We start from the raw sequence: 18,240 nt of genomic DNA, 5'->3' as shown, positions 1-18,240 counted from the left end.
AAATCTTGGTTTCTCATTGATTTTTGTTGGAGTGGAATTTAAAATTGGAATAGGCAATGCCTTCTCTAACTTTGTATTTTCCTAGTTCCTTGCCTTGAAGTTGGTAGGTATTTAGCAAATACTGAGTGAATGTCTCCTCTTCCAGGTGATTAGCATTTACATGGGGATCACAGTTAATCTCGCAGATGCTTGGGAACCTTACAAAGCTGCAAAAACTGCTTTAAACAATACCCTGGACCTTGCAAATGTCAGAGAACAGGTAAGTTCTCGCCAGTTGGGGAAGATTCTCAAACAACTGCCAGCCTGCCTTAATGAGGTAGGAGATGAGCCAAGTAGATTTCTCAAGGCATTTGGAAGATGGCCTCAAAAACATGAATGCAGTGATTAATGAAAGCTGAATTTTGCAGAATTAAGATAGATAATTGTATTTTTTTAACTTGTATGGTATATGTAAATGGAAGACTTGGTTCCTAAGGGAGACTCAACAACCTAAGATAAACCAGAGTGACATGTGGTTTCACTGAGTTTATTTACTCTTGCTTAAAGATTGTGTCCTTATGGATGGAACTACTTTTACCAGTAACCAGAATTTTAATATTTTCATCAACAGAATGAGCGTCAAAGACAGTAACTGACTGTACACACGTGCCCTGTCACTGTAGTTTAAATCCATCATTTCTAATGTGCAAGATAAGCAACAAGACTAAAAGCATTCATCTCCCTAAAGTTTAAATGGCTACATTGTGGTCCTACAAGGTAGCCCTAGCCAGTTTGGCTCAGTGGTTAGAGTGTCAGCCTCCGGACTGAAGGGTCCAGGGTTTGATTCCGGTCAAGGGCATGTACCTCAGTTGCAGGTTCAATCCCTGGCCCCAGTCAGGGCATGTGCGGAAGGCAACCAATCGATGTGTCTTTCTCACATCGGTGTTTTTCTCTCTCTCCCCCTTCCACTCTCTCTGAAAAGCAACGGAAAAAATATCCTCTGGTGAGGATTAAAAAAACAAAAGAACACAAGGTAGCCCTGGCCAATATGGCTCAGTTGGTTGGAGAATCACCCTGTAAACCAAAGGGTCATGGGTTCGATTCCTGGTCAGGGCACATACCCAGGTTGTGGGGTGTGTACAAGATGCAACAGAGGAATAAAAATAAAATCTTCTTATTGGGGAGCATACTTGGTATTTCTAAACAGTTGTCTTCCTCAGCCTGGCTGGCTGAGTTTTTAGTTACCAGTGTGGATAGAGTAATATTGATTCAGAGAACTTCAGCATGTTTTATTCAGATGCATTGCATTCCATAAATAATGCACAGAATATTTCAGTTTGGGAATGTCTCCTAGGAATATGTTAGAGAAGGTGGTGCCTCCGTACTTACCGGCATTAGAGCATTAATTTTTCATTACTGAAAACTCTTTCCAAAATTGCATTTTCTTGTTTGTGACATTGTAAAAGTTCTTCTGAGTCTCCTGGTGAAGCATCTAGTAATAGTTTTAAACTAACCTGATCGGGTTAATGATGTTTAACATTCAACTCTTACTTAGGGTAAAACGGTGCAACCAAGTTTCCAAAAGGTCTGCAAATTCCATTTTGATGCAGAGGTGTGTTTTCTGTTAAGCTTTCTATGTCTGTGGAAGTCTCATCTTTTGAGTGTTTCTTCTCTGACTCCTTTGTTGATAATAACAGGAAGAACAAATAATTTAACTTCTGCCTTTGTGTTTCTTTCCCACCCAAGAATAGAAAGGAACCACCTGGTCCACTTCTCCAATTTACACTTGAAGAAACCAGTATGCAAAGGTTAAGCCCATAGTCACAGCAGTATTTAATCATAGCCAGGACTAGAGTTTAGTCTCTTAATTCTAAGTCCAGTACTCTTTTTAAAAATGTCCAGTAAACCACTTGCCTTTGAACCTTATCAACTATAGTCCATGTTAGTCATCTCATATAGAAATGTTGTTTTCCATCCAGGGAATTCATTTCAATGTGATTCACTTTCAAGACAAACAATTGTCTCCCTTTTTTAAATGTAATTAAAGGTTTTTTTATTTACAAAGGCAAGCAGATATGCAACTGCCAGTGAAAGAGTGCATGCTCAAGTGCAGCAGTTTCTGAAAGAAGGTTATTTAAGGGAAGAGATGGTTCTGGACAACATCCCAAGGCTTCTGAACTGCCTGAGAGACTGCAACGTAGCCATCCGCTGGCTAATGCTTCATACGGCAGACTCGGGTAAGGCACAAAGGGTGTGGTTATCCGTATCACTCCACATAAAGGCGTTCAGAGCTGAGATCTGCTCCATCATGCAACCTGGTTTAGCCCTTGGACGAGAATCAGGTTGCTTTCCAAGTCATTTCTGTGCCTACTTGGACAAGTCAGTGCCCACCTGAAGAGCCCCTTCGTCGGGTATTGTCAGGCGCTTAGAATCTGAAGAAATTTACCTCCAGTGTTCAAGGAACTTGTCACTGGTCAAACTGAGGAGGCCAGATGTACACATATGAAAATATAACTAGATCTGTGGTAGGCAGAATAATGTCTCTCTACTCAGCCCTCCCAAAAGTGTTCATGGCCTAGTCCTTGGAAACTATGGGTGTGTTATATTATGTGGCAAAGGGAGCTTAAGGTTGTGGGTGGAATTACGGTTCTAATCAGTTGATCTTAAAGTAAGGAGATTGTCCCAGTGGGTCCAGTGAAATCACAAGGGTCCTTAAATCGGGAAAAGGGAAGTGGAAGAGTCAGAACTAGAAAGATGGTGTTGTGAAAAAGACAACAGGCCGTTGCTGACTTTAATAGTGGAAGGGACCACAGGCCAAGGAATATGGGCAGCCTCTAGATACTAAAAAAGACAAGACAGTGGATTTTCCCCTGGAGTCTCCAGAAGGAGCACAGCCCTACTGACATCTTGATTTTATCCCAGTGAGACCCATTTCAGATTCCTTACCTCTGGAACTATAAGAGAATAAATTTGGGTCTTTTTAAGCCATTATGTTTGTGGTAATTTGTTATAGCAGCAACAGGAAAGTAATATAAGGGCTAAGCCGGTAACTAAGAGCCAGATGTGTAAAATAGGTTGATGGTGGGATTTGAGTCCAGAGCAGGAGAGAAACATCACTAGGGATGGAGAGGTGGAGTGGTCAGAGAAGGCTCCACTCAGGAGGCGGAAGCTGACTGGCCTTTAATAAGATTTCAAAGTAAAAAACAAGGAATTCTAGACTGAAGAAATTATAGAAGAAAAGGAATGAGTTTGGAAGTACAGAAAAGCATGGGCCCACTGAGTTGAGGGAATGTCTAGACAAGAACACTTCATTAAGGTAGGTTGGGTCTTAACCTCTTCTGGGTCAAGGTCCTCTTTGAGACCCTATTGGCCATCAGGGTCAGAAGCTTCACAGATGGTGTGAAACACATCCACGAGGTCCATGAGCTGATGACTTTAAAACCCCTGGTTTAATGGTAGAAAAATGAGTGGGTTGGGCTAACACCTGAGCTTGCTCAGTGCTAACACAGTTCCTTGTACAGTAAGTCCTCACTTAACATCAATAGGTTCTGTGACTATACGCGGTAAGCAGTATAACCAAACCAATTTTATCACAGGCTAATTGATATAAACAGGAGTTAAGTTCCTGCGGCATTTCATCAACATAACAAAACGATGTTATTCGAGGGTCTACTGTGCTTGGTAAATAGGTGATTATATTAATTAACTAATAAGTTCACTCATCCAGAGCTGCATGCCCCTCCCCCTGAGAGTTGTATCATTCAGCAGCCTCCCCTTTTTGTTTTTCACTCAGCAAACTTTTCTCAAGAACCTGCCCCGAGACAGGTACCACTTTCAACCCCCCTTGTTATTTCAGGTGAGGCCGTGTCTCTGAAACACACTGTCCACACCAGAGTGCTCTGCAGCCTGCCTCGGTAGCACCGTGGCCCCGTCTCACCACTTCCAGGCATGGTGTCCCTTTGGCCACTTCCTGTGAGTGGTCAGCAGTGAGAGCAGCAGACTTCCTCATCCTTCGTGTCTTTGAAAATGTGTGGAATTTCTCCCCAGCCTCTCTCTTCACACTAGAAACCTCCCGTTGCTTAAGTGTTTCTCCCAAGAGCTGATTTCTGGTTGCTTTTTTCTTTTCATCCCGCTTCTTGGCTAAGCTCTCTCTTCAGTTTATAGTTTATGAATACCATGGCTAAAGGTTTTTTGTGGGCTTTTTTTTTTGGTGTAGTTTTTTAAAAATACATCTTTATTGATTTCAGGAAGAGGAAAAGAGAGGGAGAGAGAGTTAGAAACATCAATGATGAGAGAGTCATGGATTGGCTGCCTCCTGCACACCCCCGACTGGGGATTGAGCCTGCAACCCGGGCATGTGCCCTGACCAGGAATCGAACCCCCATCGCCTGGATCCTAGGTAATGCTCAACCGCTGAGCCACGCCCGGCTGGGCTAAAGTTTTTAATCATGTATTGGATCTGTTTTTAATTAGTTGAGTTTGTCTTACATAAACTCCAGTTCTCGTTTGAGGATTTTACTACATTGACTCAGCTTAGAATCTTCTTTATTGAAAGTCTTATCCTCTCAATCCTCTGAATAGCTCAGGCCCTCACTTTTTCCTGCCACGAAACCCACTGTGGTTTTCTGGTGACTCAGCCTCATCTCTGTCTTCCTGACAGCTGTGCCCACGTCTGGGAGCCGGTGGTCCCCTGGATTCCCACCCTGCCAGGGACAGCCTCGGCTGCCCAGGGTCCCCTGCTTTGATCTTCAGCCACATCTGCTTTCCATTTCTGTGCCTGGCAACTCCTGACCTGATTGCACAAGGTCATGCTTCACCAGAAACCACTGGTTGGCCTGTCTGCTTGCGAGTCATATGTGGGCTAAATAACTGCTTATTTAGCTTTTATGGTGCAGAAAGGAGACCGTATTTTTCATCTCCCTCCCTGTGGAAGCAGGAGGCTTCCACAGCGCCTTGCGACTGTTGGAGAGCCACTGTCAGGAGGCTCTGCCTGTCCATGTCGGACACTCGAAGGTGAATCAGCCCCGAGATGCTTAGCAGATCCGGACATGCTGTTGTGTAGCTTGCTTTTTCATTCGGCAGTGTATCACAGACGGCACTCCACGTCAGATCCAGTGGTCATGTTTGACAGTTTGATTATACTTTCCCCCATAGCATGCACATGCTGTAATTAATTTTACCATGTTATTGGTATACATTTTGCTAATTACCTTTTAAAGACTTAAAATGAAGGAAAGTTTTTAAGAATTCATATTCCATAGAGAGAAACTCTTTTTTTCCTATTCTAGCCTGTGACCCAAACAACAAACGTCTCCGTCAGATCAAGGAGCAGATCCTGACAGACTCTAGGTACAATCCCAAGATGCTCTTTCAGTTGCTATTGGATACTGCACAGTTTGAGTTTATACTCAAAGAGGTAAGAAAGTTGAATGAATAATTGCCAAAGTCTTAGTCCTTTTTATGCTTAAATTTTTTTTGAAAGATTGGGATTTAGTGGCAGTAACTCTGATTGAAGCTAGAGATTCTACTGTCTGAGATAATTCTTACAGAAAAAGGACAGAATTAGCCATTGAACAAGGATTTACTGTCCTCAAAGATACGGTGACAGAGGAAGGTGCACAGGGCTGTGGTGGTTACAGTCTGGTGAGGGGTGTGGACATGACCCAGAGAATCACACTGACGAAGATGTAAATACGACTGAGAGGCCCGCTCTAAAGAAACAGAGCGCAGGCCTCTGGGTGCCCAACATGCAGGAGCCTGTCCTGGCTTTGACCACTTCCCTGAGAAGAGAAGCTTCTGACGGGCCCGAAGAAGGGACCTGTCACAGTTAGCTAAGACAGAGATAGGAGTGTGATGGAGAACATTCCAAAGAGAAGACAGGCTGTGTCTGAGTCCTCTGGGTGAGGAACAGCATGGCGCCCCAGGACCTAAAAGACCCGTGGCTGGAGGGAAGAGAACGCAAGAGAAGGTGGTACAAACTGAGCTCGAGTGGTGGGCAGGAGCCAGCCTCTGTGGGCCTCGCAGGATTCAAGTCTTCACTCAAAAGCCATGATAACCCTTTGGAAAGGGCTAACTAACTAGGGTGGATGATTTGCATTTGAATGAGGTCCTCTCTTAAGGACTTTAAGGAGATTGAGTTCACTGGCAGAAATTCTGGGGTTAGTCTTATCCCTAAAGAAGCTTCTGTGGGCATAATAAACATGGTGGCTACCTGGGCATGCCCAAGTTCTGTAAACTAACCTTGAGGGTTTGGATCAGGTGAGCCCAGGAACTAGCCCAGGACATTAATGCCCATTCAGAACCAATACTTAATCTTGCCTCAGTCTGGCTAGGAGTATACTGGATGTTTCTTTAGTGTCTAGGTGTGTGAGGACACTGTGTTCTCCCATGAAGTAGCTCAGAAAAAGTAGGTGTTGATTAGCCTGATGTTAATGCATGTACTGAGTGTTTTCAGTGACTCGTCAATGTCACAGAGGTACAGGGATTTGTTTTCCTGCGCTCTTAGGCGCTAAATACGCATGAATAGTGATTTTCCTCTTAAGAAATTCTTTATTTTTTCATAATGAATATTGAAAAGATGAGCAGTGGTGTAGGGAGACTCCATCTGTAGGTGACAGGTTGAAGGCTGGGTAGAATTTTGTGGGGCTAGTGGCAGAGGAATCTTTGTGATCGGGCAGGACGAGTAATCAATGAAATAAGTAATAGGATGAGGAATAGTGAGAATTATTTAGAGAGCCCACCCTATCTTTTTGAGTGCCTAGGATCCATCAATGCCATTTGACTGGCAATAGCAACAAAACTATCACCCTGAGGCCTTCATTCCAGACCATACGGCTTTGAGCCCTTCAATCCCTCATTCACGCAGACTGAACCCACAGGTTTCATAAATTGTCAGATGGGATTTGGGATAGGGGATGGTCCTTAAATTAGGAGATACATCTTCATGTAAAGATCAGAAGAAGCACACTTTCAATTAGTGGGTTTATAGGAGAATCAGAAAGTGATTCTAGAAAAGGGGTTGGGGTGGGAAGTATGAGAGATGAAAATGTAGGTTAAAGAACCAAACTGAAATGTCAGAAATTCCTATTATCATTGTTTTGCTCTATTTGTATTGGGCATTACAGAAATTGTTACCTCAAAAGGACCTTAGAGCAGTAGTCACCAAATTTAATTTCACATTAAAATGCTGATTCCTGAGCCTACCCACAACCTTATGAAGCAAAATCTTCAGGTTTGGGGCTTAGGAATCTGAAACCATGAAAGCCCTTCGGGGGGTGCTCACGTGCAGTTTATCTGAGAACCACTGCCTTAGGGAGGGTGTAGCTTTGTCCCTCTGTATAGAGAAGTAAGGCTTAAGAGATGGCATCAAGGCAATGTGAATGTTAGGCATGATATTTTTCTAATAAACTAGATGTCACTCAGGCTTTCTTAGTAAACTGCCTTATCTGGATTTTCTCTTAAGTAAATAAATCTCTCTGTCCCTTCAACAGATGTTCAAACAAATGCTTTCAGAAAAGCAAGCCAAGTGGGAGCATTATAAGAAGGAGGGCTCAGAGCGGATGACAGAGCTTGCTGATGTCTTTTCAGGAGTGAAACCCCTAACCAGGGTGGAGAAAAATGGTAATTGCTGAAGAGGAAATGCTGGTGTGCTTGAAATGTATACACAGATTATTAGGAATGGGCAGAGCCCTGGCCTGTGTGGCTCAGTTGGTCCAGCATTGTCCCCTGCAACCTGTGCCCTGAAGGGTGACAGGTTCGATTCCCAGTCAGGGCGCATGCCCAGGTTGTGGGCTCAGTCCCCGGTGGGGGGTATGCAGGAGGTAGCCAATCGATGCTTCATTTTCACATCAATGTTTCCCTCTCTCCCTCTCCCTTCCTCTCTCTCTAAAAATCAATTTTTAAAGATCTTTAAAAAGATATAAAGAAATGGGCAAAGCCAAAAGTCCTTATTTGTCAAGCATTGTATGCTAAGACATTGCTAATGAAGATCCCTGAGCAATCTCCTATTCTCTCTGGACTTCACAGTTCTTTTCTTTGAAATATGAGATTAAACTAAATCAAGGGTTCTTATTCTCTGGGTCATAGATAGTCTTTATAGAGCCATAATCCATCCCCCCAGCCCCACAGAGTATGCAAAACTAGTGTGTCAGTTTACGGGCATTTGGGGAGAGGGGAAAAGGACCTGTCCTTGTCATGATCTTCTCAGAGGGATACTTCACCTAAGGACCTGAATAACCACGAGCGTAGATGACATGGAAGATTCTTGTCTTCTGAACTTGGGTTCTTTTTCACTGTTGTGCCTGCCATCTAGTGGCAGGAGAGGCGACCTGCAGGCTGTTTTGAAACTAAACCCAGTTTAAGTTTAACTTTGCTTTTAATCCTGCCTCTTTTAGGAAATTTTTTTTTTTTAATCCTCACCCCAGGATATTCTTTCCATTGCTTTTCAGAGAGAGAGACAGAAGAGACAGACATTGGTGTGAGAGAGACACATGGATTGGTTGCCTCCTGTACACGCCCCTACCAGGGCTGAAGATTGAGCGTGCAGCTGAGATACGTGCCCAGGGTTGGAATCGAACCTGGGACCCTTCAGTCTGAAGGCTGACTCTCTAACCACTGAGCCAAACTGGCCAGGGCAGGAAATTTTATCTACAGAAAAATTGTGGTATTGCTTCAGATTTTGATATAAATAGGAGCCTTTCAAATTGCCCCTGTAAGACCACTCTGAATTTTAAGGTGACAAATTATAATGTTTAATGTTTGTTTTAACTATCAAGTCCATTTCAATAGTATTGCAGCAAAATTACTTAATAGTATAGCTTTTTATTTTTAAAAAAATCTTTTCTATTTTTAATCAATGTGAGTTTGTGATTACTGTATTTGGCTTTTGTTTGATGAGGAATGGTTGTCTAAAATATATTTCCAAATTTTGTTATTATTCCTATTGAAAAAAGTCGCCCAGTTTTTTAATGATGTGATTTAAATTGGCAACATGTTTTGCAGGTCACCATCTTGTAACTGAAAAACAAAGAGCCACCTGTAACAGTCCAACCAGATTAGTTACCTAGAATCGGGCACATTAATCTTTGTTCTGGTCTCTTAAATCCTCATAAATACCTGCATTGTTTCAAAGGTCATTCCAAACAACGCCTTATACTTTTTCTGGCTACATAGCATCTTTCAGTTTAGGGAGTACTTTCCCAAATATTTCTTGTTTGGTCCTTGCAATCCTGTGAGAAACTTCTTTATCATCATTTTATATGTAAGGAACCCAAAGCTGAAGAATGTAATCATGTGCCTAAGGTAGCAGAGGTCTGGAGCTGGACCCAGCTCCTTGCCTCAAACCGTAACTCTCATTCTCTTTCTCCTGCTCCGTCGCTGCCCCTCAGCTCTACAGAAAGTCTTTAAAATTACAACTAGCGTTCTTCATGTCAGTTACAGTAACTTAGATGATGAGCCCCTAAGCTCTTTTATTAAAGTGAAATCATCCCGCTGATAAACTTTAGAGAATCACCTTGCTGAAAAGAGCAAAGCCTTTGAACTGGGACCAACAGTTGTGAAAATCCTGGCTTTACCATTTAGTAACAGTGGAGCCCTGCATTGGATTCTTAATATTTCTGGGCATCAGCTTCCTCATCTGAGAAATGGGTCCCAATTCCTGCTTCCGTGGATAGTTGTGAATAAATAAGACGAAGTGTAGATCTTTGCCTGACACACTGAGGTACTCGGAGCATGTTAATGCCCTTCCCTTTCTCTGCCCTGTGAAATGCCAGCTGGTTTGTGAATGCAAATAGGGCACACTAATTAGTTCAGATGTCGCCACGGCTCACCGCTCATACCTCACACTCCTGACATGTCTGTCTCCTCTTTCTCCCCAAGACATGCCTTTGCCATGTTTGCCCCAAAGCCTCTGTTCCCATTTGTCCCTTCATCTAGGGATGAACCATCTCTCGTCCTCTATCTGCCTTTCTAGATCTGTACCCGTCCTCACTTCTCTAGAAAACTCCCCGTAACCCTGGGTCCCATCCTTCAGTTCCTTCCTGCCTCCTCCCCACTGCCCCTGCCACCTTCGCATATATCAGTTTGCAGCCTGTACTTGGGCCTTTAAACCTTTTCTGCCACGTATTGTAGACTAAGCTACTCAGGTGGGAAGTTTCATCTTTTCTTCTAGGTCACATGCCCCAGGCATTTTGGTTGTTACTGTGGATAATTCCTGAGAGCAGTGGTAGGCACATAGTAAAAGCTCTGTAAGAACTAGATTTGTAAAGAATAATTTAATTAAATTCAAAGCCAGTTGTCTTTTTTTGTTTCTGTATTAATAGAAAATCTTCAGGCTTGGTTCAGAGAGATCTCCAAACAAATATTGTCTTTAAATTATGATGATTCTACAGCTGCAGGTAGAAAAACTGTGCAACTAATACAAGCTTTAGAGGAGGTAAGGAAAGTCTTTTTAAATGACAGTTCTTGAATCATTAGTCATATCTTTTGACCCACCCAGGAATCTACTCCTGGAAATAGAATATCTAAGAAAATATTTTATCAAAAGCAGAAGGAATATGAATTAATATGCGCAACTCTAGTATGAAATAGTGTCCTAAAGTTGGGAAAATAATTCAATAACCAGCAAGAAGAGAATGGTAGCAAAAATTATGATATTTCAACTGTGGAAACATGATGTCTCAGAAAAATAATTATGAAAACAATATAGAAACATGGGAAATTATGGTAAGGAGGTAAAAGCAAAAAGAAAATTGCATTGTATGCACCATTTTTAGGTTTATAAAAGGAACATGCCATAGAAAAGCTAAAAGGCATACAAGAAAAGTGAAAATAGTTGTATGATCAGCATATGCTTATAAATGGTATATTTCCTTCTTTTGAAAAAAGTTTATTGTTTTTTATCTACTCAAAAATGATTGTACGAAAAAGAATTATTATACCTCACACTCTTAAAATATTAAGTGTGTGTTTAGCTAGGTTTACAATGGAGACTAAAAACGTCAGAGCAGTCACCATAAACTCCATTATTTTTAAAACATCACTTGTGCTCCTCTGTAACCCTGTGCAGTGGTATAATTGTAAATTTTAAAGATATAATTAATACTTTTTTCATTTGGCAGACTTTTTTATAGGCTTGTTCCTAATTTTGCAAGGTTTTTAGGATGGTTACTATTAATGGCCACAAAGTAAAATAGTGCATGTTAGCGTTCCAGATTACCTCATTCCAGAACAGTTGCTTACTTGTACTGTTTTTATTCTGGTTGTTTTTGGTATTTCTAGTCTAAGGTATAACTATATACAGCTTTGTAAACCTTGGGTGGCTTTTTACCCTTTGTGTTAGTTATTTATTTTGGCATGTGCCCAGGCCCCTTGAATTATATACATTAAAATTTCAAGCCATGGTAGAATCATTATTTTGTTTTAAAAAGTACATCAAAGGAACTTAATAGTGTCCACATGCCAGCACCTTAGTTGTGATGGAACCTATTTTGTTTTTTAGCAAGCCTGTAAATCTTTAGAATTAAGAGGATTTCCCAATACCTGTTTATTGATTCTGAAATGGAAATCAGGAGTAGTCACTTATTATGTCATATAAGAAGCACCGCTCATTTTCTAATCCTAGACAGTTGTGCATGGCTTTGTGACTTGGCTTACACATTTCCAAAATTATAATTTGAAATAAAAATTTTTGCCAGGAACTTCTTAGTAAGTAATGTGCTTCATTTGAAGTGTTTTCAAAGAAAAAGGAACACCATAGAGGCCATTCAGGATTTTAAAATTAAATGTATTTATATAACACAGGTTCAGGAATTTCACCAGTTGGAATCAAATCTGCAAGTGTGTCAGTTTCTTGCTGACACTCGCAAGTTTCTGCACCAAATGATCCGGACCATTAACATTAAGGAGGAGGTCCTGATCACAATGCACATCGCGGGCGACCTTTCTTTCGCATGGCAGTTGATTGACAGGTAATATGGATAGTCTGACATTTGCCCTTGATAAAACCACTGTGAGTGTCTTCTTACCATTTACCTGTTTTTACAGTTTCACATCTATCATGCAAGAGAGCATAAGGGTAAACCCATCCATGGTTACTAAACTCAGAGCTACATTCCTAAAGGTAAGTGAGCACAGTGAGATCCCGTTCTCAGGCACTAGGAAAGAGGTGGCCTTCATTATTTCCTCATTCAGTAGGTCAGCCCAAGATTTCACCCCTTTAGAAAGCTGAATAATTAAGGTATTTTTATAGACTGAAAATTGTTAACAATTTTTCTATGGGAGCACAGTTTCAGAAGATACCAGAAATACTTGAAGTGTGAATTAATAAGTTGGAGCATCTTCCAGAAAATTACTTGGTTTTTGTTTTTTTTAATTTATTTCGGAGAGAGGAAGAGAGAAGGAGAGAGAGAGAAATATCAATAATGAAAGTCACTGATCTGCTGCCTCCTGTGTGCCCCCTACTGGGGCTCAAGCCCGCAACCCAGGCATGTGCCCTGACCAGGAATCGAACCAGCAACCCTTTGGTGCCCATGCTGGCGGGCAGCATGTTTTTCTCTTTCTGTGGGGGACATAAATAACAGCATGTCTTACATGCCATGACATCTTTGATTGGACTTAGTAATATGGTAGTCCATCCATCAGGATGTCTGATTTCCAGAGGACCAGCTGTCTTTTGTAGCAGGGTGGCTTTCAAACTTGAGGGTGCATGAGAATCCCCAGGAAGCTTGTCACAACACAGATTGCTGGGCCCACCCCCAGAGCGCCGGATTCAGTAAGTCTGGGTGGGGCTAGAGAATGGTCTCTGTGGCAAGTTCCCAGGTGCTCTTGATACTGCTGGTCCAGAGACTGCAATTTAAGAACCACTGCTGGAGCAAAAGACTTTCATTTTTTAAAATTACATCAGTGCCAGAAACTATTAATGACAGTGATGAAGTTCAGTGGTTGTTGCTCTCACGGGTAATGTGACTGTTTCTGGAAACAGATTTCTAGGACTTTTTGAAACAGAAACATACATCTTTTCTCTTCCAGCTTGCCTCTGCCCTTGACCTTCCCCTTCTTCGTATTAATCAAGCAAATAGCCCTGACCTCCTCAGTGTGTCTCAATATTATTCTGGTGAATTGGTGTCCTATGTGAGAAAGGTAAGAAATGCATCAGTATCACATTTATTTTCTTGGCAAAATAATTGCTAATTTAAATACCAAAGGTATACCTGGGACCCTATAAAAAGTTACTATTTTGATACCAGAAATTTGTAATAGCTGAGCATAAATTACTGTGGATGTGCAGGTGTATCTTTATTTCAAAGAACTTTCACTCCTGTTTTTTAAATGTGGATGGTTTCAACCTATTTTATAGACGTAGAAGCTGAGGAACAGATTACGGTGGCTTCTTCAAAGTCACAGAGCTGGTTGGCAAAGGGAGCTGTATCTAGATCCAACACATCCTATTCGAAACTTAAAGTTTTCAGGGGGATTTTGATCCTTGTTTCAAGAACTTGTGCAGTATGGAGCAACAGGACCTGGATTCAAAATTAACCTATGTCACATACTAGCCAAGTGCTCTCCAACCATGTCACTTAACATGTCAGAGCCTCAATCTTTTAGAAGTTTGTAGCAGTTAGCACCGGGAATATAGTCAGTAATGTTGCAATAGTTACATGGTGCCAGGTGGGAACTAGAATTATCAGGGGGATCACTGTGTAAGTTGTATAAATGTCTAACTCGGCTGTACACCTGAATATTGAATGTCAACTGTAATAAAAAAATAAAAACTAATTAATTTATTAAAAGTATCCATCTGCCTGTAAAAAAAATAAATAAAAGTTGGCAATATGGAAAAGACACATCTTTTGGCAACATTTCCATGAGGATTAGCTTTATATCCTGTGAGCAGTTAAAGTTTGAAGGAATGCAGCCCTGTGCCTGAGAGCAGGTATTGAAAGAGCCCTTTTAAGTCCCTCAGCATCCCTGCCTGTAGACAACTGGCTTTGGACACACCGGTACCCTTCTTTCTGTCATCCTAGCACTTACCAGCTAAGAAAAGGAAAAGAGGTGTTTAATTGTTTCCTTATTTTTTCTCTGTCCTTAAAGGTTTTGCAGATCATTCCAGAAAGCATGTTTACTTCTCTCCTAAAGATCATAAAGCTTCAGACCCACCATATCATCGAGGTGCCAACCCGCCTGGACAAGGACAAGCTGAGGGACTATGCTCAGCTGGGCCCGCGATATGAGGTGGCTTTGTCCCTTTGACTTATGCCTTTCGATATTTAAAACCCAAACCATGAAATATCACAGGTCTGTGTCACCTGCCATATCCCCGAGGCCGTCAGGCCAATTCTGATTTGTTTGTTCCTAATCTCAGCGATAACTACGTTTGCTATTTTGCTGCAGTAGTGCCTTTATTACATTGTACTGGTGTCATTTAAGGCTTTCTGCCTGAGTATTCTCAGGGAAATTGGAGGCCTGCTGATCACTTTTCTCTTGAGTAGCCTGGTGAATCAGGCTTATTCTCCTGGGGCCAGATTGCCTAGACTTTTTACATTTGGCTTCCTGCTTTGTACGGCCAGCCAGTGGCTCAATAATATGGTCCATTAACCATTTCCTACAGCCAGACTTTGAAGTCCATGCAATAGTTAAGCAGCCTCAGAGGTTGTTATTCCCAAACACCTCTGCTCTTCTTTTTCCCTGAACTTGAAGCTGTGAAAAGTGAAATCAAATGAAAACTGAAGTGTGCTGTCCAGTGTCTGCAGGTTTCATCCCAGTGTCAATGTCACACCTTCTGACACAGCTCCGAAAATTACAGCAGGAACTTAGATTTCAAGTGTGGGATTGCTCCACTTACTCTAACGCAGAAATATAGCGTCTGTCTACCCTATCAGGGTTTCCTGGTGTTGCTTGAAAAAATGTAGATGGCAGTAAGGGGAGATATCTTCTTAGAGTCTTGACAAGCCTTTTCTACTTGAAAGGGACCATCCATGTCATTGAGTCCTGCCCTCATTTTGCTCGTGAGAAACTGAGACCCAAAGAAGGGGAACTGATTGGTCAAAGTTTAAAGAACTGTTTAATGTCTTCTGACTCAGTTTCCCATAATGTCTCTCAGTGACACCACGAAGCCTCATTTCCGACCAGGACGTGCACACAGGGTCCTAAACCTGCTTGCTCCTTCCTGTTGTCTTTGGCAATTCCAGGACCATTAGGCAATTATTTTAGCTTCTCTACAAATGATGGGTCTTATCTGAAGTAATTCACTGACCACTTTCTCTTTGTTAAAGGTTGCCAAGCTGACTCATGCTATTTCCATTTTTACTGAAGGCATCTTAATGATGAAAACAACTTTGGTCGGCATCATCAAGGTAACGGCTTTGATGTTGGTCTGTGTGGCCTGTAGTGAGACTCTTAGTTTGAATGAGTGTGGTATTTATCCCTTGGGGAACAGGGAATGACATTATTATCTTGTGTCCCTGCTGTCTACATTCAGCTTTTGAGCTTCATATTACTCAAGAATTGATGGAGGAGGAAAGAACATTATAATTCTTATTTTTCATAATACCCCAGAGTTATCTAAATCTAAGAAAAATCCATTTTATTGACTTTTTATAATAAAGAAAAATGGTTTAATGCCCTTAGACAGAATAGCTGGCTAATTTTCTCTCTCTTTCTGCCACCCTTTTTTCTTTTTAGTATTTTTATATTGCACCAGGTGCAGAGAGCTAAGATAATCATACTCTATTGTCATTGTCAGGTCATTGTCACCACTGATGCCTGTAAGCTCCTCTCTTATTTTTTTCTTTCTCATTTCCTTGATACCCATGCCCATCCCCCACAGCACCCGCTCTTTATGTTTGATTTCTGTCCCTAAACATTCAAGTTTCCTTATTTTTAGCATGTGGTGTTATTTTATGTGTGTATGTGTTTTTTATTTACCTAAATTATTGTGCTCTGTCTCTCATTCTTTCTCCAACTTTTCTCACTATGTATTGTTTTTGAAATAAGTTTATGTTGCTATGGGTCAGGTAGTTGGTTACTTCTTATTGCTGCACAGAATTTCACATTTTACTTAACCATTGCCCTAGGGACAGACACCTGTGTTGCCCAATGTCTTACCTATGCTCCTTTCCTTTATCATAAACTGTCAAAGATGAGCATCTCGGAACATGTCCCCTTTGCAGGCCTGTACAAGAATTAATGAAATCTCTGTACCCAAAATGGATCGCTGCGTCATAGGGCATATTTATACTTAATTTGCCTCAATACTGCCGAGTTGCTTTCTGAAATGACTGTTTCCTTTGTATTTACTCACATTTTCCCCAATACTTATTATTTCCCACTGTCTAATTTCTGCTCGCCCAAGAGGTACAAAGTGGTATCTCACTACTGCTTTAATTTATAATCCTATGATTAGTGATGTGCCCATTCACATAGTTCATGGTGCTTTTATTTACTTTTCCATTTATCTGATATCAGTAGAGTCTGAACATTTCTGATTTTTTAAAAATGTATAGTTATCAAGTTGCCAGGGTAATAATTATGTTAATAAAATCCAAGAAAATACAGGAAATGAACTTAAATAGATACGGAACTTTAGTGTGTGTTTTCTGGAAGTGATTTAAAAGAAATACCATTTACCCTGGAATATTAGTAGAATCTATTAAACATACTTTAGTTCTGATGCCAGTTGAATTCAGTTGATATGCAGAAATTATATGCAGGTTATCACTTATGACTAATCCATAAAGCAGTGATAAATCCTAGGACCAGATTAAGCATCTTACATGCAAAGTGACCAGTATAAGAAGGATGTACTAAAACCTAACATTTAGCACTAATTATCAAAGGAAAGACTGCTTAAGAAAAATGTAAATCATTTGCCACACACTTTCAGATAATGAGAGCAGAGGGGATATCATACCACTCCATTTCACCCAGGAGTCTGCCTTTGCCAGTCTAACAACCCAAGGCCCTTACTAATCTTAACCTCCCAATGTTCAGGATCTATTTCAAACACCTGTAAAAAGTGTAAGTTCACTTTAGTCAGTATGACTTAAAGCAAGTGAGATATACACAGAGGTATGTGTTCATTTTAGAGGTAGCCCAAAAGATAGTAATAATCTAAGTATTTATCCTTAAGAGATTGGCTGAATACATCATGGTGCACTCATGCTATGCATGGCTCTGCTGCCTTCAAAAAGAATTAGCCACTGGAAGATTTCCAGGAATCAAAGTGAAAACAGTAAATTGCAGAACAGTGTGTGTGTATTATCCCATTTAGATTTTTGAAACTAAATATGTATTTAAGGACAAATATTTATGTATGTAAATGAATAGAGAAGGTTCTGGAGGATCCATGTGGAAATGGTAACTGCTGCTGACTTTAGGGGAGGGGATAGAAATGTGAGGAAAGGGGTGTGTGAGGGGCTTTCTCTTTGCTGTACACTCCATGGATTAGTGAAAGTCTAGGGAGAACTGGAAGGTCCATTGGAGACTTTAGATCCTGAAAACATTTACTTCTTCATTAATCTGTTTTATAAGGAATGTTTCTCTGAAGCCTTCATAGTACTTCTTTGATTTTATTCTCATTGATTATATTTATTTATAATTTACCTTTTTATTATAAAATAGAGGATAGATACTGAAAGCTGCAGAAACAATTGTGTAGCTTAATGGGTTATTGGAAGGTAAATATCACTCATTTTCACCAACCCAAGTCAACAGACATAATTTAGCCAGCTCCCACCCCGATCCTCCCCTCATGTGTTGTTTATAGTTCTGTTATCCAAAAGTAAATCTCTCTACACTCTAGTTTGCATTTAAAAATATATATCATGTCTTTTAAGTTTCTTTTCATCTCCAGGTTTCGTTTTTTTTCTGTTGAGGAACCCAAGGCCTTTGACCTGTAGTTTCTCCCCAGTCTGGATTTTACTGATTGCAGAGCCATGATGGCATTCAATATGTTTTTCTGGCCTTTGTAATTTCTGTGACTTTCATTGCATTTATCTTTCTTGAAGTTTAGACATAACCAGACCCAGATAAAACCCATCAATTATCTTTATCACTTTTAGAAATAATGGTTCTTTACAAATTTAAAAAGGAGACAAGTCTCAAGGAATTTAAAGGAGTACCTTAAAGCTATTTGATGTTTTATGGATCTGATAGGAAACTGTCTTTTGGGAGAATAACAAAAGCTTTCTCATTACCTGAAAAAAAGAATCAGCAAAATAAGCTTAGATAACAGATTTGCTTTCATATTTTATCTCCCTAATTACA

The 18,240-nt window shown here is 40.7% G+C and overlaps 1 protein-coding gene across 2 annotated transcripts in view; it reads left to right on the top strand.

Annotated features, from left to right (window-relative positions):
• WASHC5 (WASH complex subunit 5) overlaps window positions 1-18,240 on the top strand; it is a 46,224-nt gene that overhangs the window by 8,431 nt on the left and 19,553 nt on the right. For both annotated transcript variants that reach the window (XM_087825485.1, XM_016216064.2), the window contains exons 7-16: window positions 146-259; window positions 2,045-2,216; window positions 5,268-5,395; window positions 7,470-7,599; window positions 10,299-10,411; window positions 11,779-11,945; window positions 12,022-12,097; window positions 13,006-13,116; window positions 14,068-14,208; window positions 15,249-15,329. In XM_087825485.1, the coding sequence (XP_087681611.1) occupies window positions 146-259; window positions 2,045-2,216; window positions 5,268-5,395; window positions 7,470-7,599; window positions 10,299-10,411; window positions 11,779-11,945; window positions 12,022-12,097; window positions 13,006-13,116; window positions 14,068-14,208; window positions 15,249-15,329 (1,233 nt within the window). The remainder of the gene's footprint in view (window positions 1-145; window positions 260-2,044; window positions 2,217-5,267; window positions 5,396-7,469; window positions 7,600-10,298; window positions 10,412-11,778; window positions 11,946-12,021; window positions 12,098-13,005; window positions 13,117-14,067; window positions 14,209-15,248; window positions 15,330-18,240) is intronic.

This window comes from Miniopterus natalensis, chromosome 16 (assembly GCF_054644295.1).
Source record: "Miniopterus natalensis isolate mMinNat1 chromosome 16, mMinNat1.hap1, whole genome shotgun sequence".
In the NCBI taxonomy this organism is placed as follows: Eukaryota; Metazoa; Chordata; class Mammalia; order Chiroptera; family Miniopteridae; genus Miniopterus; species Miniopterus natalensis.
Note: the sequence above shows the minus strand (reverse complement) of the source record. Positions and strands in the feature narration are given on the sequence as shown.